Source organism: Zonotrichia leucophrys, chromosome 1 (assembly GCF_028769735.1).
Source record: "Zonotrichia leucophrys gambelii isolate GWCS_2022_RI chromosome 1, RI_Zleu_2.0, whole genome shotgun sequence".
NCBI classification, from domain to species: domain Eukaryota; kingdom Metazoa; phylum Chordata; class Aves; order Passeriformes; family Passerellidae; genus Zonotrichia; species Zonotrichia leucophrys.
Window position 1 is genome coordinate 83,791,839 of NC_088169.1, and position 21,723 is coordinate 83,813,561.

The following is a 21,723-nucleotide window of genomic DNA, read 5'->3' on the forward strand; positions in this document are numbered from 1 at the left end:
AACACTTTATAGCAGTCTAGCCATTATAATGGAGGAGCTCACAGTTCTCTGCTTTGATCCCGCCTTGAGGGGGTCTCCAAGAGGAACTCCTTTCTATGATGGCTGTCCTTGGGGCAGGTAAGGATTAGGCAAATGCACTTAGGACCACTTATAACCCACGAAAAGAGAGAGAGATCAACTCTTTTAAGGCCACATCACAATACCTCAGCTGGGCTTCCATTAAGTCATCCAAACCAAAAGCACAGCCTTGAAACAAAGCTCTGGATCCAAGTGGGCTATTGTTGGGTACAAAGAGCTACTTCTGCATGTAAGCTCAGCTTCTTTTGCTTTTAAAACCCCAATTACATCGTATCTTTTACTGACCTCATGGTGACCGTGCCTGACACACCTGTGACACTTGCACATTCATTGATACACTGAACCTTCTGGCCACCCTTAATAAAATAATTAGTCAATAACTAAAAGCATGGGTTGGAATCAGTAATTCACCTTCTCCCAAGTACAGACATGCATATGCAATGAATCCATGATTACCTGCAATAAAGTGAAGCCACAGAGTGGTGGAAAACCACTGCAAAGTATCCAGTACTGAGGACATATTTTAAGATTAGACTGGGAAACCAGGAAAATGGGATGTGAATGCCTCTTTCACACCAGGAATATCTCACTCTCTTTCTTGGTGAAGCATGCTGACATCCCCTCCTTTATTAACCTTCCTATTATTCCTTTCCTGATGTGTACAGTTTGTATTTTTAAAAGTAGAATCCCTTACAAAGTACAAAGTACACAAAGTACAAAAAGTAGTATCCCTTAAGGATATGAGCAGTTTTTATTTTCACTTGAAGTATTATTTTTCAATTCATAAAGATGCAAAGACTACTTTAGTTGCTACCTTTTTCTGTTGTTGTTGCTACTTTTTGCTGACCCCAGAAGAGTCCTAAACTCTACAAACTGAACAACTAGCAACAGAGTACAGCTCTAGTGCTAAATCTAAATCCCAGATCAAGTGATGATCTTCCTGCCTAATTTTCCTCTCTAGCTTTAATAGGATACATTAATTTTTACTCCATCCCTAAGCTCCAGCATGGAGTTGCATCCTTTTCCTGCACAATCTCACTTGGCAGCAGTGTATCTAGCTTTCCAAATAACCTGCAATGTGCTGGGTGATTCAATCAGGATACCCAGGCATATCCTGACCAAGAATTACTTCAGCATGTCAGGGAGGGGGGCTGTGCAAACACTACTGCGGGAGTACTCCTGAAAAGCCAAGAGAATTATGGAGACTACTTGAATCTCCAGTCAATTTCTTACCAGATTAGGCTTATCAAGAAAGAACTTTTCCCGTTTCTTGATGAACTCTCCTGTTTATAAATTACTCAGAACTAAACTTTCAAGTGGATTTGACAGTATTTAGCATGCTGGGGCACAATCCTCTTCAACACCAGCACAGCACATTCCTACCTCAGCGCAACACAAAGGAATAGGAAATAATGTAATAAAATGGCTCCACTGAAAAATGCTGAGTACTCTCCCCAAAATAATAACCATTGTCAACTCCCACTCATACCCAACACAGATGAGGACATCCAGTATTTTTTTTTCTTTTGCAGCTACAAAGCTTAATTACTATCTGGTTGCAAGAATGGACCGCAGCACAATACTCAAATAAGAACCATATTCCCTGCCACCCAATTAAGTGGAAGTTTCTGAATCCGAATTCCCACACATTCTTTTCATCAAGAAGAATGAGAGATTGGTGGCTCTCCCAAGGGGCTGGATCACTGTAATATTATGGTATTCAATAAACCACACAGTTAATTCATAGCAGCCGGTACCTCACAGAGTATATCAGAAATGCAACCAAAAAACATTTGTCCTATGGGATCACTAGTCTCCAGTACTGATACCAAAGCCAAATTCAAGCAAGACAACAAATGCACTGAACACAGAATTTAATATCCCAAGAGGTGGGACTCTATGTGGATCCTGAGTAGGTCCTTTGTCTGTGAACAAAAGAGCACTGAAAAGTCAGCATCAGCTGTGCCCCATGAGGCCTGCTGGACATAGATCTAATTTATTTTTTTACTGCTTCTTTGTATTTTATGACACTATTTCTGAATTGATCCTATTGGCTTTGAAAGAGGACTTTGATAAGAACCATTCAGAAAATGGAGTCCTACAAAAACACGCTTATGTTCTTACAGTCAGTAAATGTATTATTGTTTTGTTTAAATAAATCATACTCAAACCATCTTAATGCAATTTTAAGAAAAAAAACCCTTTTTTTTTCAATCCTACAGGATCTTTTCCAAGTAGTTATCAGTTAACCCAAACTAACTCACAATTCTGTAAATTTTATTGCTTTATCAATCCACAATTTTTAAGCAGTTCAGGAATGTTTGTGGTTTGTTACTGATCAGGGAATGGGTAATTGCTACAATACAGCAAATCAGAGATATGTAATATGGACATAAAACTACAAATAACTTTGTTTACTGGACTCTCTCGGAAAACTTTCCTTCCTCTATCAATCTAAAGTTCTTATCACATAAGGAATTACTCAATTTTTCTTCTATAGAATGAGTCTCTGCTTAATGTATTCATCTATGTAAGAATCAACAAAGATGAAAACCCTTTTCTCAGGGTTATTATACTAGATGGGATCATTACACAATACACCACACATTATAGTACCCCCACTGTATAGATTTTTCTGTAAAGTTGATTTTTAAAGTTCAATAAAAACCCAAGTTATATTTTAACTAAGCATAACTTCAGTATATATTACAGACAAAAAGTTTTCTGGGGATACTGTCAAAAAGAAATGAAGCTATATGTCCAAGAACATACAGAGGAAGGTGCACTATATATCAGGAGAAATTAAATTCTCACCAATAAATTGTTTTCCTAAAGCATTGCTCTTAAAATGTAAGCCACACATATGAATGACTAAATTTTATAATTATGCACACTTAAAAAATACTACAATAATGTTATCATCTACTTTGCTAAAATGATGCCAAAATCCATTCCATCTACTTCTCAGGGTCCATATCTGAGACCTGGATTCACTAACTAGTACCTTGAAGCAGAATGATTCCCTTCCTCTGCTGATGTTTTCTGTGCTCTCATGTTTTGCAAGCATGCTTTTAGAATCACTTTGAAACTCCCTGCAGTCAAGGAGACACCATACTCACTGCAGCATTTACAGCAAAATCCTGGTAGAGCTGAAGCATCTGCAGCTCTGCTGGTGTGGACAGCTGAGTTGATTAAAAAGTTTTTGTGCCATCATATGGGACTGAGGATAACACAGCCCTGCCTGCACATAGCAGGTCACACACCACACCACAAGACAGACCCCAGAAACAAGTTTCTTAAATATCTCCCAAGTGTTTATGCACACCATTTATCCTTCATATGAACTAAATATACCACACCTGGATAATTTAGGTTTATCCATAAACTTCAAAAACTAATTAGGAACAGGTTTGACTAACAAGATTAATTGAAACTATATGAGAAAGTAAAAGTGATTCAAAAACCAGTCTCCAAGCAGCTCCATTTTCAGTCCAGGGTTTGTTGAAGGATGATGGCTCAAACCAAAGGAGCAGATAATGGAAACACCACATAACTCAAGCAGACGCTGCTAAGGCACTCTATACAAATTTATGGCTATTTTCAAGCCATTAGAGATCCTTCTGGCCACAGTAAAATCATATAGGCTGAACTCTACTGGCCAGGACCAGTTACTGATTTTGCACTCAAATTGTTGTGCTTTGCACACCCCCAGGCTGCTGAGAGCTGCTGCTGCTTTCCTTGGGAGTAGGATCCTGCCATGCATCTCCTGCCATGAAGCAAGGTAGTTCAGAAGATGGAGAGAAAGAAATGAAAATTCCAAAATTCCAATACAATTCCAAACTCAGCAAGTTCTGCCTTGCACATGGAAGAAATCAGACTCAGCTGGTTAACAGCATCCTGCACCAGCACAAGGGAGTATCAGGAAGCCACTGCCTCTCAGGGAACCAAGTCTACCACAGCCTCTTGCTAAGTTTAGAAACACATTTATGTTTTTTTCCTCCCACTGGCATCAGACTTTGTGAATGAAAATATTTTTGGGGTGCAACAGGGTGGAAAAATGTCAACTTCAATGAAAAATAAGGTTTCATTGGTGAGAGGCATTTAACATTAGTTGAGATCTAACCCTAACTGAATTGATAAGATGAAGGGGTGTTTTTATTTCAATTTCTATTTTTTTTTTCATTTTTTTAATCTGTTTTTTTTTTTCCTAAAAGGGATTTCAATTATCTTCTGACTTGCCAAATCTGTTCTAGAGGTGAATTTTAAAAGAAGAAAATGCCAACACATTTCTGGAGACACTTTACAGGTCTTTGAGAACCAGAATTGGGAAAATGTAGAGCACTGAAGCAGAAAAAGGCATGAAGAATGGTGGAGAAAAAACACAAGAGCCAAAATAGAAGTGAGAAATTGAACCAGAGCACCCCAAAAGGGAGCAAGGAAGTGATCTTTGATAACTTTAGAAGAAAAAAAATCTCAAAATCTACTTTCATTTTGGATGGTTCCCACCCTCATTTAGAGGACCGAAAGAGACGGAGGAGCAAACACTGTTCCCTGCCTCCATTATTTAAAGATGTCTTGATTTGATTCTCTGGTCTGGAATTCTCAAAATATTAAAATGAGTTGTTACAGATCAGCAGGACGGAATGCAGTAAATACTTTCCAGGCAACCTGCCTTGGGACTGATCCAAGTCAAACCTACCAGTAATCTCATTTATCTTCCCTGATCTGCACACAGAACAGCAAACACAAAGGAATAAATTCTGCTAATACACAATACTCAGTACCCACAGAGGAAAAGAGCAGAAAGGCAGTTAAATTTTAGAAAGAATTTCAAGAAACAGTACACTAAGATGTTGAGAAAAACACAAGCTGTAAGCTCCCATGGTTCAAAGGACTTGAGAACTACTAGACAAATGATAATCATAAAATATTTACATATAAACATTAATATGAGACACATATTAATCTAGCAGACTGCACAGAGGAAAAGCAGACAGGGAATATGTGCAAAAACCAGAAAACTCCCAGCATCTTGGGCCCTTCATCTCTTTAAGAGGACTTTAAACAACTATCCAGAAAATGCAGCATATGGGTTATACAACCTTGAGGAGGAAGCATAAGGCATGACGTATGTGACAACCACCCAGTGTGGAGAGCACTCACAACAAACAAGCAAAAGGGTTAAAAATAACACCTCCTCAGGATATGCATGGCACACAAACCCATCTTCTGTCCTGCTAGGGAAAACAAGGGGACAGAAAAAGGAGGGGGGCAATCATTGAAGGGAATACCAGGCAGGCTTGTTTCTAGGATTTCAGCTTTCAGCAACCAGACTGGCACACAGAGGAGGCCAACACATGGCCTGTGGAGATTAATCTTGGACAAGTGGAGAGTCTTTCAAGGAATGATATTTCAAGTTGAGGTTGCATTCTGAATTGCCCTTGCTCTCCATTAACTGTAAAAAGTCTAACATCCCTAAACTAACCGTAGCCTTGGTGAATTCTCTGCACAACTGCTTTCCTGCAGAACAGCAATTTAGGAACAGTTTCATTGTGAAGCAGTGTTATTCTAGACCATGATGCTGCCAGCAGACAAGAAATGGGCCAGACAGACTGTAAGAACTGCAAGCACCAATTTCTCAGAACAAGGCAGTATTACATGCCCTGGTATATGAAGGGGAAACCAGGTATCCAACTTCAAGGAAATCTGAAGTAAGGAGGACAGGTGGGTTTGCACTGAACAGTGTTACCATGCAGTTGTGTTATTGCAGGTCTCTGTGCCCCACACAGCTGCCACGGAGCCGCAGAAGTTGCTCATCAGTCTCCTGTTCCAGAATATTGATTTGAGCAGATACAACACAGAGGGCTAAATGTTCTGCAAGTCAGATTGCTTTGAAGGGCAGGAGTTGTGTTATGATGTGTCAGCTGAACTCTGAGAAACAGAACAAACAGACAGAGACAGCGAGAGGAGCCCTATGAGGTGTTCAGCTTTCCTCCCTGCTGTGCAGAAGGGCCCAGGCTCATACCCAGATGTTATTTAATTGCACTGCTAACCTCCTACAACATCCACAAGATCCCTCCCCATCTGACTTCAGTGCTTGAAGGTCCTAGTGGTTTTTTCCTACTACATAAAACCAATCTTTTTTTGTTATAAGTCAGGACAACTACTTGCCATCCAGATGTCAAAGTGTAAAGCAAACCACCATTATTCCCTTTACAGCATCTTCTACACTTGTTTGGTTTGTCATGTCCCTTAACTGCTCAGTGGCCTTTTTCACAGTTCCAGCCTCCACAACTTTTGTATACTTTTGACTTTCTCAAAGCCTCTTATTCTCTTTTCTGGAATTAAATTTATCTTAACACACAACGTATAAGCTCAGGCTGTACACCCAGTAATGATTCAGGAACATTGACTGGTGGATGGAGCTGGACAGAAAAACTGTCAGCTTTATGAAACACAACACAGAACCAAACAGGGATGCAGTGGGCTCTTTTTTTGCCTATTTGTTAAGAATCAGACTTTTTGTATAACTTACTATAAAGAAAACAAAGAAAAATTTCATATATCTGTGTTGATTAGTTCAATGTAACCTTATTGTCCATGTATCATCAAACTTGCTTTTACAACATACAACCACACATCTGTTCTGGTAAAATGCTGCCTTCACACATTTTTTTGGATGTTTTTTTAAACTTGGCTAACTGTACTAACACAAGGAATAAGATAATTATATAAAGATCAGGAAGTGGCTCAGCATAAACTCACAAACTTTACTCCAGCATTTCTGTTTATCAGAAAGCATCCTGAAAACAAAGCTACATTCCTGCTTCAGGGCCCCCAGATGATTATCCGACCCCTGCAATCCCACTGACATGTCTTCTCTACTCATCCCTACAATTAAATATTGAAAAAATACTCAGTATTTCGCGTATAAGCTGTTAATCTTATGTATCACACTTCACCATAAGGAAGTGCTCAGTGCTAATCAGGGGCTCACTCTGGGACCCAAATTCATCCCACCGCATCACTTCTCCTCAGGGGACCACAAAAAGACTTTAGAAACTGATGATATCAGCTGCTTATTACACCAGGGCTATTCCTTTTTTCCAATGAGTTTTGTTTTCCCAGATATGTTGAAGGCAACCTGGGAGGACCTGTTCATTAACAATCCTTGCTCCAGTTTGGTGACCTGGCTACACAGGCGACCTGTTTATAATTTCAGACAACAGAATGAGGAGATCCTGGGACCTTGAGACTCCTTCCAAAACCAGACACCCTGCAATTACAAGTAGCTTCACCTGACCTTCTTGTTTCTGCCTTTCAAGTGTCATAATGTTAAAATCTAGGTGTACAAATGTTAATGTTAAATCAACAATGCAAATATGAAGACAGAATGAAAAATGAAGCCACAAACCCTCAAAATGACATCATGCCAAATAAAAACTTCTTATTTATACAGCTGAATAAATGTAAATTGACATCTTAACAATGCAAAATTATCAGAGTGCCCTGCTTTGAAGAGCTTACAATCTAATTGAATGCAAGACACAAAACTAGTGGAACTTGATGTATAGTTGCAAGAGTAAAAACCAGGAGTTGTACACTTAGTACAGCAGCTATTTTTTTTCCTTTAGAAGAACATTCAGTATCAAAATTAACATAAATGTGAAAACTGGAGTGAGACAGAAAACTAAGAAAAAGATGCCTGTTCAGGAATAAATAACTTCCAAACTCATACAAAAGAATCATTATATTACATGAAAGAAAATAATTCAGTAACACAAATGCTTTCCAGTAATGCAAAAAAAAAAAAAAGGAATGAGATCAAATTACCTTTATTGATTAGCAAAATAGGCATTATGGTCTTACATCTTCTAACATCCACGTTGGAATTTTTAATTTAAAAGCGTTTGTATTATACTAGAATCTCTGAGTCAATAAAAAAAACCAACATGCACCTTCAGGCAACAACATAAATTTTACACTTTAGACATTAAACAACTGGGTCTGTAGATTTGCAAACCTTGGGTTGGGGTTGTTTGGTTAGGGTTTTTTTGGTTAAAGGCACAGCTTAGCAGACATCCATCTGCAAGGCAGTGTTAACATAGTAATTAACACCTAGATCTGAACCAGAAGGAGCCTGCAATTATTCCACTACAGCATAATGTGAGATATGCCCATACAGTCAGGGGAGAGGAGCATCTGAAATCAGAAAAGACTGGTTTCTTGCTTGTGAAACTGTAAACTGTCCAGATTCCCTCTTTCCAGAGAACGCTACATGATTCAATTCCATGATAAATACATTTTGAAGGAAGTGTTAAATTCTTCAGCCCAAAAGTGAAGACAGACTTAGGGACAATTGCACTGACTTGTTCTGGCAAAGTTCTGCCACCAAAAACTCTTCGGGACCACATCCAATAAAGAGCAAATGTTTTCTTCAAATATTTTGTATGTTGATTATTACTGCCATCACCCATTATGTCAGGGCAGCCTTGCTGGCTCTTTCTGGGACGAATATGGCAGGAGAAAACATGACCTTTATTTCTATTTTTATAAAGCTGTTGTTCAGCACTGTGTTAATTCACAGTAAATACAGGAAGATACCACAGTGAAACAGACCTTAAATACCTCCAAGAAGCAGGAACCTGCTATGACCTGACCAAAATAAGCATATCTGAGTAAGGCAGATTTTCTCATTTTGCTGAAGCAGTGGCTGCAAAATCATCTTTTATCACTTTTGGCCACTAGTTACAAATTCGGCTTTTTCTCCATGGTTACCCTCTGACATCTAGCTTGGCCATCTGGAACAAATTCAGAAGGAAAGAAGAGAGGATGAGCAGGAAAAAGATTATGCTTATAATGCAAGACACCATTGCTTCTACTGAGTGCAATACGCACTTAACAGGAACAGAGGAGAGGATGCACAGCTGCCTCTTGTGCTTGTACCAACACTGTGGCTGCTTCCAAGCCCAGTGACTAATAGTACAATAATTTATAACACTTTTCCCCTCCCCTAAAATAATGAATAGTGTTAATTTATAGCTCTCACAGAACACACAGTGTCAGCTCTCATAAATATCTCAGATAAGGAGATGTTATTCCACTAAAATTTATATGAGAGAATGAGACATCATCAAACTGAGGTAAGGGAGTTATAGTGTGGTAACCCTGTGTTTTATACCCTGAGAAAATGACAATTGTCCAGAAGGCAATGGAGATCTTAGGTGTGTTAAAATGCCCTTGGAGGTAGATCTCTCTCTGCTGACCAAAGCAACACTCCAGGACAAAAAGCTGGGCACCCTACCTAGGTGAGGCATGTAAAATGGGATGGATCTACATTAAACATCTGAAAAGTACTAGAATAACAGCAGGGCTGAAAAAGAGCATAAATTTCACTATTCCCAGTCCAGAGTCCACTTAGCTTTGCAGTGTGCATGCATATAACAAAAGCTTGTTCTGTAAAATGCCTGCTCCTTTAGTCCTTTTGTAGGCAAAATACTTCACTGTTTCTCACAGCAGAAACAATGTCTGGCTGGAAAAAGCTCACTGCCATAAAAGCAGTGACATCTTTAAATCGAAGCTTTGTGGTGAAAATTGGCACGGGTTAGACAGTCATTTTCTGACACTTGTTTGTTTAACTCTTGGAAATCTAAAATTGTGCTTTCCAGTCTGCAAGCATAACTAAAATTTGCACTGATGCCATACTGAAAATAACTGTAAAAACTGAGAGGTAGTTGAACAAAACTTGGAGTGAAGGAAGTAACCTTTTTAGCCATATACTTATTTGAGAATTCTTATTCAGCAACTGAAAGGACAAAAATCTTGTAATACTAATTACCTGTTATAAGTAAATAAGAAAGAAAATTTCCAATATATGTTGGATTTGCTGCTGTAAGATGTAAGAAGACTAAAACCACATTCAAGATTTTTGAGCACAAGAAGTTATGATCCTAAATTTAAATTTTGTTAGCTAAAAAGAAGCTTCCACCTTGAAAGTGAACTAGGGCATGAATGGGAGCTAGCTTTGTCCAGTCCTTTATGAAATTTGCTTTAAAAGTTCCTGCTGAGTTGTTTTTAGACTCCTTCCTTTCAACAGACCAGCCACAAAGTCAGCATTACCACTACAAAATCCAGCATTTCACAGAGCACATCTGTCAGATTCTTGTAAATGGCCCAGAAGTTGTCCACATGGATTCAGACTGACACATTTTAATTCTTGACGTTGATGTGCTCAATAAAACATGTCGTGGCATTTTTAATATAAAAGGAATGATGCAAAAAGTTATTCCATGACAGAATCAGCACATCTTTATAAACGGGCAACAAGGTGGGGCAAGTCAAGATGGTTTTAACAGCAGCCCACAGGTTTCATCCAACTCAAGGGGCAATCCCTCTCCCTTTGAGAGATGCAAAGTGCCATGAGGGCAGCACAAACCTCAACACTCGTACCTCTGACTGCCTAGACACAGCTAGATGTGCAAGGAGGATGACAGGGTTAGTCTAGAAGCAGCCAGGCATCCAGATGTGGGTGCTCCTGCCATCTCTGTGTGAATCACAAGCAGGGCTCCAAAACTGGAGTCTGTTCCTCATCACAGAGGAGCATGGATTTAATTAGTTCTTTCCATCACTGTGAAAGATATGAATGAATTACAGTAACATTTTTGCTATTAACTATTCTGTTGATGAATCCAAAATATGTGCAATTACAGATCTAAATATAGTCCCTTACAGTTAACAGAAATCAAGCTAAGTAACTCAGGGAGGGAGGGAGGAAGGGAGAGCAGACATCTAAACCCATGCAAAACCCTAACTCCACTTCTTCTGTATGGTAGTACAATTTGACTTTGAAGCAAAGCCTTCCTCAAGAATTTCCATAGTATTTCCATTCACAGTTCTACTCAGAAACATCCTAGTTTGCAAGAGGTAAAAATTAAGCAAAAATAATGAATTTATTTACTTCTCAAAATTGTTCATCTCATTCCATCTCTAAATGGCACTGTCTAACAAATCATTCTGTAACTACAGTCAGATGCCTGTCTTGTCTGATTTAAAACTTTAGGTGCACTTCAAAATTAGAGATGAGCAAAAGCCAAATAGAAGAGCCCTGTGTTTAATTGTGCAGCAATAGTGCACCAATCCATACAATATCTCCAATATCTCACCCCATAACTATAGGGAGCACATCCAACACCACAGGATACTCCATAGTCCCTTTCCAGCCTTGCTTTTTGCTGGTACTGCCAGCAAGCATGTCACTTCTGTGAACATTCCTGGGAAGGTAAAGCCTCATTGCCCTCCACACAGAAGTGAGAAAACCAAAATATTTTCACTCCAGCACATCAGGCAATGGAAATCAGATACTGACACATGACCAGAACCAAGACTTTTTTTTCCCCGCATCCATAATAAATTAAAGCTTCCTATAAGTGATATTATTTTTATTATTAAGCAAACTATTTTTTTCCTAACTATACAGGCCTGGACTTTTAAAAGCAAGATGGCAGGCATCACAGCAAGCAGCAAGGTGAAGTGTAAATTACATGAAAAGCTATGTGAAATGTGAAGGCTCATACTAGAAGTGAGAGCTATTTCAAAGGTAAGTTCCCAAAATGCTTCAACTGTTCTTTAGAAAGACCCACAACTGGCCAGTGTCAAAGAAAACAGTGCTTGGCAACAACTTCCAGTGATAAATATCACTATGTTTCAAAGCTTGTTTCACAGGTTTCTCTGTCTCCATACTGATTTTAGGAGAATATTTTAATCAAATCCAAAATAGCAAAGCAGAAAGAAGTGCTGACAAGGAGAGGGATAATCCTGTCCTCAATGCTGATACTGAAATACTTCTGCACAGCCTGCAAGAGAGTATCCCACTGAGATTTCTACAGATGCCTTCGATGGGCAGGATGGTAGACATGAACTCCCAAATTTTCTCCAAGAAAGGAAAGTAAGTCATCATCAGAAATACTAACTAGTTAGCCACAAACTGCTGTCAAAATCATAAGGCAAATAAATGGGAAAAAAACCTCCAAAAACCAAACATGGAAAAATCCCCTCAATCTCCCTAATATTCATAGAACTAACAGGCATTACTTGAAAAAATAGCAATCTTTTTAAAAACGGCAAAATGCTTTGAGTTGCCAGCATGCTTTTAATTACATTTAGAAAGTTAAAGTCTATTGCATGAACTAGACAAATTAAGTCGCTCAAAATCACAATGAAGTTGCTGATTCGCCAACATTTTTAATACTGCAATTTACATGCTTAAATACATTCTTAACAATACCCTTTTAATAATCAAATACATTCACACTGGCAACTTCAGTACACTGATTGATGTGACAATTTAAAGTACTTCAAGGGGAACATTTGGGTCTCTTGACTTTATATTTTAATGTTGCCAAAACACACATCCTTGTAACATCAAAGTCAAGCCTTGGTGTACACTAAGACTGAGCCCAAATGCCTGGAAACAAACAGGAAATTCAGAGATTTTTAAGGCCAGAGGGGACTGCTGTGATTGCCAATCTCACTTCTGCACAAAGGAGCCTGTCAGATTTCACCCCTAAAGTCCTGCAGCGAGTATTCGGAAACTGAATTACAGCTGAACATCTGGCCCAGAAACATCCTTTGTGTAAATCACCTAAATCGGGATTAAAACTTAAATAATGAAAAGCCTCAGTTTTCCTTCTGTAAACAGGTAGAATACAGAATCCTCCCCAGTACATCAGGGTGACACTTTTACACAGCACAGCAGGATGAATTATTAGGAATGGAACTCCTCCACACACGTTTCCACCTTTACTACACATAATGCCAAGTGATTCCATGAATGACAAGGCCATTCATTAAAATATTTCAGGTTTGAAATTTCATTTCTACACTGTCATTTTTGAAAACACAATCACAAAATCCCATTTATTGCTTTTTTCATGAAAATAATTCTAGCAATCTGTGTGTTTTATCATTATTTATATAGTAAGTGTTAACTAATAAGTAATGACTATTCCTATACGGAAGAGAATCCAAAGTCACATTGATTACATCCTCATTTCTGTTTGTAACATTCACTTCTTGCCCTCTCCCCCACATTTTGTGTCATCAGATCCAGGGATATATTAGACCCAGGCACATCTGGACAGATGAGCTGAATAAAAAAAAGTTCCCATGACCCTTACTCTATTCGCATATTCAGAAACTTTCAATCAGTGTCCAGTTTGCAAGAAACCAGAAATAACCTAAAGTTGGTGAGTATTTTCAGAGTAACAATTTGCCTTCATATACTTCCCAATTGTGGTTTGATCACTGGAAGCCACATTTTCCAAAAGTGCAAACACAAACTGGAGGTGAGAAGAGGCCAAATGTATGTTTGTCTTTTCTTAAATGCTGCCCTACTACAGTCTTAAAGACAGTAGTTTTATATTGTACTAAAGCATGGAAATTCAAGCTAATTAAAATCACATTAAAAAAAAAAAAAAAACGTTCAAATCACCTTCAAAACACAGCTCTCGTAACTTGGTTTTAAAATCAGCCTTGAAACTTTGTTATTTCTTTCTGCTGCTACTGATAGCTGATGTTTATCCGCCAAACGTGTCACAAATAGATAACAGATTAAACTGTGGTTTTCAAATTTATTAGCATTTGTAAGAGAGGCTTCTGACAAAGTTAAACATCAAGCTTTTCTCTTGGTGCCTGTTCAAAATCTTGGACAGCTGATCTTTACAAAAAAACATTTGAGGCCAAATTTGACGTAAATCTTAAAGCACAGCATAAAGTTACTTTTAAAAATTATTATTCTAAGTGCACAGATTTTTCTCCCATTTTCAACGCAAAAGAAAAACGATTGCCATTCCCCGTGAAAGCATTTTTAATTTGATATGGTTAAGTACTAGAAATCAGCAATCTAACACAATGAAGACACAATATGAGATATGAAGCTTCATAGCCCACCTTTCTTCTTGACTGGCATTCTTCTTCCTACTTCTGAATCTGGTTGCAAGCACTTATTTACAGGTACTAACGAAGTACTACTGGAACACTCTGCAAGGTCAGGAACTGACTATCTATTGCAGAACACTTTTACAGTTCAGTAAGGAAATGCATCTTCAGTCTTCATTTCTATGAATACTTGCTGTTCCCTTGGATTGGACTTGCGATGCTCTCCACAATTAAGAAAAAAAAAAAAAAGAGGGGAAAAAGAAGCTTTTTGATTCTTTTTAAAGAGATGCTTTCAATTTCTTTAAAATATATTTGACTCTATAAAAATACAAGAGCAAACGTTCCTTGGCAATACAAAACCTTATTATAACTCCTCTTCTGGCAGCAAAGTTTGAAAATTAAAAGATTTTATGCAATACAATTAAGGCACAGTCCATCTCTAGTCAGCTGTCTCAATACTCCACCTGTACATGCTCAAAAACATATTATTTGCAGGACAAAAACGCCCAAGTAATCCAAATAAGGAGGAAGACAAAAACAATCCAAAGCGCCTCTTTAAGCTCTTTCACTTCTTGAATTAATTTTGCTAGCTACGTATTAGGAGACTACACAGCAGACTGAAAAGATCCCTTTTTCCTCACCAGACAAGAGCCTTCAAATATCACCCTCTTACCCAACAGAAGTCACTGGGCAGACACTTTCATTTTTATTATCTGCAAGCCACCCAGCCTTACGGTCTTTAATGTCCCTCTGATCCTCCCATGTATTAAAAGAGAGGATTGAAACGAGGAAAGCAATCCCTTGACCTGGAATTATTAAAGTGACAGTGCTGCCCACTGGGCACTTGGGCAAAGCAGATTGCTTTGTACTGGAGTCATTTACTTCATGCCATTCCTTCCCTTGAACAGCAGCAGCCACCTCGTGAAAGAGGAATAAGGAGAGTTAGGAGAAGAGCTTCACAAAAGGTTCATTTTCAGAGATAATGAAGTATTAATGAAATAAAAAGCAAGCCATGAGATCAGTCCGGAGTTTCCCACTCAGAAGCGCAGCTGGTTGGCTTCAGTATCAGCCTCTCTCTCTCTCCCCCTTTTTCTGGAAAAACAAAAAGAGAAACAGAAACGGGATAGATTTTCCTCATCTACTTGGTTCAGGAGAAGTCTGAGGAAGGCGGACAAGCTCCGAGCGCTTCCCTTCCCCGCGAGGACGAGGAGCTGCGGCGCACAGGACAGGGCTCTGCCGTGCATCCTCTTCTGGGGACGCGGCACCTGTGCGTGTGAAGGGGAAGGGGCGGCTCTGCTCCGCTCCCTGATGCTCGCGGCTGGGATCTGCCGGCCCCGCATCCTTCAGGGGCTGGCCCCCTTCATCCCCTCCCCACTCCACCCTCCCCCAGCGCTCTGGAACCCAAAGGGGTCCGCCTGCTGCTTTCCGAGGCGCAACAAGGCACACAGGCTGTGTGAAACAAGGGGGCTGGGGGGCTGCCATGGGTGCAGGTGAACTGCCGGAGCCAGGCTGGGTTTACGGACGAGGACAATTCCCCCCAGGGCTGCTGAGGGACAAGCGACGGGCAGGAGCGGAGGGGATGAGGGAGGGGTTGGAGGTGGGGCGAAGCGAGACGCAGCCGGGGCGAGGGGCGCTCGAAGGGGGCGGGACGGGGAGGGAGCACAAAGGAGCCGGAGGCGAGGGAAGGGGGCAGCGGGCGTTCCGAGGGCTGAGGGGCAGGCGGGGAAAGGGCGCGGGCTGAGGGGAGGGATCAGCGGGTTACCCCGAGGACTGGGCCCCCCCGCACCGAAGGGGGAGTCCCCGCGTCCCGGCCGCCGGTGCAGGATCCGCGCTCAGCCCCGCCGCCATCGAGGAGCCGCCGCCGCCATCCGCCGCCCCGGCAACCAGCGCCGGGCCCCGCCCGCCGGCCCGGGGCCAATCGGCGGCCGCCATGCTGGGCCGGCGGCCAACGGCCCAATCACAGACGGCCTTGGATGGCCCTGGGTCATGTGAGCGAGCAAGATGGCGGCGCCCTCGGACAGGGCGTGAGGTGGGAGGAGCCATGTTGTAGGCGGCGGGAGCGATTCGGTGAGGGCGGCGGGGTCGTGTCCGTCCGTACGGCTCAAGGTCAGAGCCTGAGCCCGGCAGGGAGGCCGGGATGGTCGGCGCGGTGCGGGGGCAGCGACTGGTAGCGGTGGGGCTTGAAGGTCGGGGTCGAGCCGCAGTTTCCCGGCGTGAGGGTTCTGACCCGAGCCGGGCCGCGGGGCTTTGGGAGGGTCCCTCCGCCTCCAGCGGCGCGCAGGGCTCAGGGAGAGGCGCGTGTACAAGGCTCGGGGAGAGGGGGTGCTTACAGCTCTGTGACGTGCGGTCTGTGGGATCCCAAAGCAGGGGTTTGGGGCCTCTCCTCGGGCGGCCTGAAGCGATCCTGCCCGCTCTGCCCGCTTTCTCCGCTGCTGCATCCTGCCAAGCCCCAACCGAAGCAGGCTCGGTCCCATAGGTAGGGCTTAGGACACGGCCTTCACCTTATAACAGCAACTTCGGGTAAGTGTGATTGGCACAGTAAGTCTGGGAGAATTTCCTCTGCACTAAAACGTGCAGGAAAAGAAGCACTTGAATCACTAAACTCCAGGTGTTGTCAAGAGCTGTTGTGAAGGGCTGGCCTCAGGTGGCCACCAAGATGCTCTTATCACTTTCTGCCCCCTTCAACAGGACAGGGAGAAAGTATGAATAAAAGCTCAGGGGTTGTGGTAAGGACACGAGATCACTCACCAATTACCATTACAGTCAAAACAGTAAACTTTGGGGAAATTGAATATACTGTCAATCAAATCAGAATAGGGTAATGAGAAGTAAAGCCAAATCTTAAAACGCCTTCCCTCCACCCCTCCCTTCACTGCTGTTTTTCTCTTTGTCCTCCTCCCTCTTAGAAGTGCAGGGAGACAGGGAATGGGGGTTGTAATCAGTTCATCACGTGTTGTCTCTATCACTCCTTCCTCCTTGCACTCTTTTCCTGTTCCAGTGGGTGGTCCCTTCCACGGGAGACAGTTCTCCAGACTTCTCCAACAGCAGTGGTTCTCACAGGCTGCAGTTCTCCATGAACTCCTCCAGTGTGGGTCCATTCCACAGAGCTCAGTCCTTCAGTAGCAGTGGCTGTTCCAGTGTGGGTTCCCCATGGGCTCACAGCTCCTGCCAGGAACCCACTGCAGCTTGGGCTCCTCTCCCCATGTGGCCACAGATCCTGCCGGGAGCCTGCTCCAGCTCAGGCCTCCCCCTGGCTCATGGCCTCCTTGGGCATCCAGCTGCTCTGGCATGGGATGCTCCAGGGGCTGCAGGGGGTTCTCAGCTCCAGCACCTGGAGCAGCTCCTGCTCCTCCTGCACTGACCTTAGGGTCTGCAGGGCTGCTCCTCAAATGTGTTCTCATTCCTCTTTTCCAGCTACTGTCTTGGAACAGTTTTTAGCCTTTCTTGACTTCCCCACACACTGTAGTAATTGGGCTTAGACTTGGCCAGCAGCAGGTCTGTCTTGGAGCTGGCTGGAACATCTCTGTCAGACATGGGGGAGCTCCTGGCATCTCAGAAACCACCCTTGCATCCCCCTGCTGCCAAAACCTTGCCACACAAACCCACTGCAACTGTAGGCTTTCTGACTTATTTGGCTGGGTTTTTTCTTACAGGTCTCTTTGACAGTTAAATCAATTTAAACCTGGAGTATTGCCATGCAAAATAGGGAATGTATTTGAGATTCATAGTGGCAAAGAGTCTAAATGTTTATTTGATTCATACTGGGGCTATGTAACTTGGATTACATCTGGGTTTTTTTTTCCCTTATGATCCAGAACTTCAAGATGACAGGAAGAGAGTTTCTTGAACTGGATTCTCCACAGCAAAGACTAATTTTGGAAAGATTTAAGCGGATGGAAATCATACAAAAGATGTTCAATGAGCTTCCTAAAGCAGATCAGTAAGTGCTGGTAAAATAAATGAAGTGCATCAGACTTTTCAAGTCTTGAAGGCTTTTCTTTTTCCTTATTCTTCTATTACAAATTCTCCTTGCAGTTCCAAAATTAGTTAATTTTGAAGATGCCTGTTTTTGTCCAGAACAGAAGACTTGTTTTATGTTTCTTCAATATAGTTTTTTCAGTGCTGGCTCTGGCCCTGCCCCACTGGTTTCTAGCATGTGCTCCCCAGTGCTGAGGGTTCTGTGATGGCTGATCAGCCCTGACTGGCTCTCAGCATTCTCACACTCCTGTGCTAGAGCTAAAAAATTTTCTAGGAAACTGAAATATGATTCTGCTGGAGTCATCTTCTGTCCAGCAGGGCTGGCCTGCGGCCAGAACTGAGTGAGCATCATCCTGCTGGTTTCTGCATTTCATTCTGCACCGCTCCCTGTTTCAGGAAGGCGAGACTAAGGAGTCCAGCTGGTGGTGGAGGAGTCAGCTGGAGTCCTGCAGGCTCACCAGCAGGGTTCTGTACAGCACAAAGCCAGCTAAATGCCTTCTGGGCCTCACAAATGACCTTTTGGGTTGTGATACTGCATGTCACTGCAAAACCTTACTGGACCTGAGCTGGTTCTGTTATGAGCCATTTGTATGTGTGTATCAGCTTGGATAAATTTTTTAGAAATAAGAGTAATCAGAAGCTTATTTTATTTATATTCTTTTTAAAATAGGACTAAATTGCTGGCTAAACAAGCTGCTGGTAGTAACAGAGGGCCTCCCCACACAGGTGAGAAATCAAAGGCTGCAACTTTGTGTAGGATCTGCTGCCCTCACATTCAGCCTCCAAAGCTCCTCCTTCTGCAGGAGAGCAGGGGAGGCAGACACTCAGCAGTGATGTGGTAATGTCTGGATAGAAACTCTGGACTTATGGATTGCTCAGCCTTGGAAAGAAGTAGCTGCCAGTCACTGGCAGGACTTAGAGCTTGTATCCAAAGGGGAGCTCACTGATGTCTGGAAAGGAAAGCTGCAGTCAAACTGAGAGTTCCTGTTTAGCCAAGCACATGTTTTTAACACGAGGGAGCTCAAACAAAAAGCCACAAACCCCAATTCTTCCATCCTCCTTTTCTTTTGTGCAGTTTAGCAGCTCTGTATCTCACTAAGTAGATTCTGCTGGTCCTGGGTACATTAATTTGCTTTGTTTTGGGTACTTAAATATGCTGCTAAAATTTTAATCTCAGTCCTCCGTATTTGTTAGCATGTTTGCCTGTGTTTCATTTAAAGGTAAAATTTGAATTTTCCTACTCAAAACAAGACATAGTTGGTGTCCTTGATGTCTGACATTTTTTGTGTTTAAAGTTTTTTGAGACTAGCAAGTACATCACTGAAATCTTTTCTGTAGTGCTTAATATTACTCAAAACCTTAAAATGTAGAAAAATTATAAGTAGATTGACTTGACTTTTTAAAGTTATATATTTTATTGTATATATATTTCCTCATTTCTTTTCAGAAAACATTATCATTAGAAACATGCTTATAAGGAGAGCTTTAATGAAGTTTCCATTAACTATAATAATGGGGGGAAAAAATTGTAGCAACAGCTTCTCAACCTGTCACTTCTCTCTTGAAGTGTGTGTAAACTCAGGCATATAACAAAGGATGCTGCCCTGGCTGCTTTTGGAAGCAGTTACTGTCCATTTTGCATCAGTGAGAGATTTATGTCCCTTAACCCTTGTTGCAGGATTTTCAGAAGAGAATTGTAGTGTGGACTAAACTAAACTTTTTTACAGTTCTCAGCTGCTGAAACGACTTCCCTTCTTTCACAGGAACCTTTGTAATCATGGAAAATACTTCCTAGCAGCAAATTCAAGCTTATGTGGCTTAGCAGCAAATAATTTCTTCAGGAGCATCCTACATGTCAGAAAGGCTTCCCTGGTGTCTGCTCTTCCAATGGCTGTTATTCCATTTCTTTCAACAGCAGCAATTTATGAAGCTTTTGTGTATGACCCTTTATTTTCAGGTAAACACCTCTTCACCTCTTCATTTCTTTTTTTTTTTTTTTTTTTGAAAGGGCTTTGCTTTCTGTACACAAGGGAACACTAGAGGAGCTTTTTCTCCCTGCAGAAAAGTGCTCTTAAACTATTGTGGTCTTGAAAAACTTCAGTTGTAAAACAGAGTTTGAAAAACAGAATGAGAATGCATTGGACAGCAGTGAGTTCTCAAAGTGGAGTGGGAAAGGAGATATATATGTTTATATATGTTTCTAAAAAAGTTATTTCAGCATTTTTCACTCAGTCATGTAAAAGTGACTGCAACAAAGCAGTGCAATTTCCCCCCATCTGTACAATTTCATTTGAAGGTCAGCTTTGGAATGATAAATTCCTCATAGGTTGGAGTGGGAGTGATTGTTTTTTGGTTTGTCTCAGTTTTTGTTTTGGGACTGTTCTATTGTTGTTTTGAGGTTTTTTGTTGTTGTTTTTTAAAAGAGTTCTCCTTTATAATTTTTTGCATACCTGTACAGCTTGGAAGTTTCTGTCAAGAGCCTGTTTTCAGGTTCTTGCATGCAGCTTATAAACTGATTGGTGGGGGATGTGTAGATGCTGACAGTGAAATATGGTTTGCCACGCAGGTCAGCTGAACTGTGAGGTCTGTGCTGTGATCAGAGGAGGATTAGTAGGTGCTGTTGTGGGTGGTTTCTATCCCATTTTCCTGGCTATCCCCTTGAATGGAAGCCTTGCAGCCAGGTATGTCTTATCTGCAATGTATTGAGTGAAATGTATTTATGGGTAAAATATTCTGCTCTCAGTGTAAATTCTGTAGATATTTGATCTGTGCACATTTGACTTCTTGTAGACATTTAGGATGTGGAAGGAGATATACATTAAGGTAATCTAATTACAAAATTTAGTTTGTAAGAGCTACACCAAGGTGAAATAAGATCTGCAAAGTGATCCATGGGGAAGCCCTTGTGTTTAGCAGGAGCCTTCCAAGTCTCCCTGGCTGTGCCTCGGTGTGTGCAGTGGTGGCTGGACAGCCAAGAGACCTCAGTGACCTTGGGCAGTGCCCAGCAGCCAAAGCCCCTGACAGGTGTCATTCTGTGTAGTTCAGAGCACAGCAAGGGCATGGCAAGGTTTAGTGAGACCAGGGCATGGTCAGGATGTTTTAAAGCATTTATGCAGAGGGCTCAGTACCACCAGGTGAATTTAACATAGCAGAAGAGAAAATTACCATCTACATAAATATTTATGTTAAATCTTGACACTTACATGGATAAAAAAGTTTCTACCACTGTTTCTGTTGTTTAGGTATATGTCAACTCCCTTGCCAGGGAAAGAAAACCTGTTACGCTACTGGCTCACAACTTCTCAGCCTGTCTTCAGAAAGATGAGTCTGGGCATACTGGTACAGGCTCTCACTGGATTATATCTTGCCACTAAACAGCACGGAATATATATCAAAATGCTGCTGCAGATGAACAGTAGCAGGGATCCTGAAGAGCTACCCGAGTGAAGTAAAGCAACTTTTTAATTGCCTTGGATAAGTAACCATAATAAACAAGAAAAAGTGTTGCTGTGTCTTTTTAATACCAAACCACTCTCTGCACTGGCATTTTTTAAGTTTTGAACTTAAGTGCAGGTTAAACTTTTCATTACGCTCAGTTTAGTGTACACACTTGAATAGCAGACAGGTGTGTTGCTTTGGAAATGGGAGGCAAAAAAGCATTTGTAGTTCCTGCTTAATGTTTGGTTCTAAGGTGATGCTACAGCTTTTAGAAGCTGTAAAAAATGAGTACTC

General features: G+C 41.5%; 2 protein-coding genes across 18 annotated transcripts in view; one reads left to right on the forward strand and one right to left on the reverse strand.

Annotated features, from left to right (window-relative positions):
- DLG2 (discs large MAGUK scaffold protein 2) overlaps positions 1–15,901 on the reverse strand; it is a 990,031-nt gene extending 974,130 nt beyond the window's left edge. For 9 of the 10 annotated variants that reach the window (XM_064719541.1, XM_064719525.1, XM_064719532.1 and 6 more), the window contains exons 1-2: positions 15,776–15,901; positions 14,026–15,105 (exon numbers count right to left, since the gene is read on the reverse strand). In XM_064719541.1, coding sequence (XP_064575611.1) covers positions 14,026–14,044 — 19 coding nt within the window. In that variant the 5' untranslated portion in view covers positions 14,045–15,105; positions 15,776–15,901. The remainder of the gene's footprint in view (positions 1–14,025; positions 15,106–15,775) is intronic. The other variant, XM_064719509.1, reaches the window with a different exon arrangement.
- A 9-nt stretch (positions 15,902–15,910) lies between these two features.
- Positions 15,911–21,496, forward strand: LOC135451017 (transmembrane protein 126A-like). 8 transcript variants are annotated; one of them, XM_064719816.1, is made up of 6 exons: positions 15,911–16,119; positions 16,378–16,533; positions 17,829–17,953; positions 19,755–19,948; positions 20,558–20,672; positions 21,234–21,496. In XM_064719816.1, the coding sequence occupies exons 3-6, from the start codon at positions 17,838–17,840 to the stop codon at positions 21,436–21,438; spliced, it is 630 nt and encodes a 209-aa protein (XP_064575886.1). In that variant the 5' UTR covers positions 15,911–16,119; positions 16,378–16,533; positions 17,829–17,837; the 3' UTR covers positions 21,439–21,496. The 8 variants fall into 8 exon arrangements, with proteins under 8 accessions (XP_064575886.1, XP_064575876.1, XP_064575895.1 ...); XM_064719806.1 differs by having other exon boundaries at positions 16,381–16,533; XM_064719825.1 differs by having other exon boundaries at positions 15,911–16,080.
- The last annotated feature ends 227 nt before the right edge of the window (positions 21,497–21,723 follow it).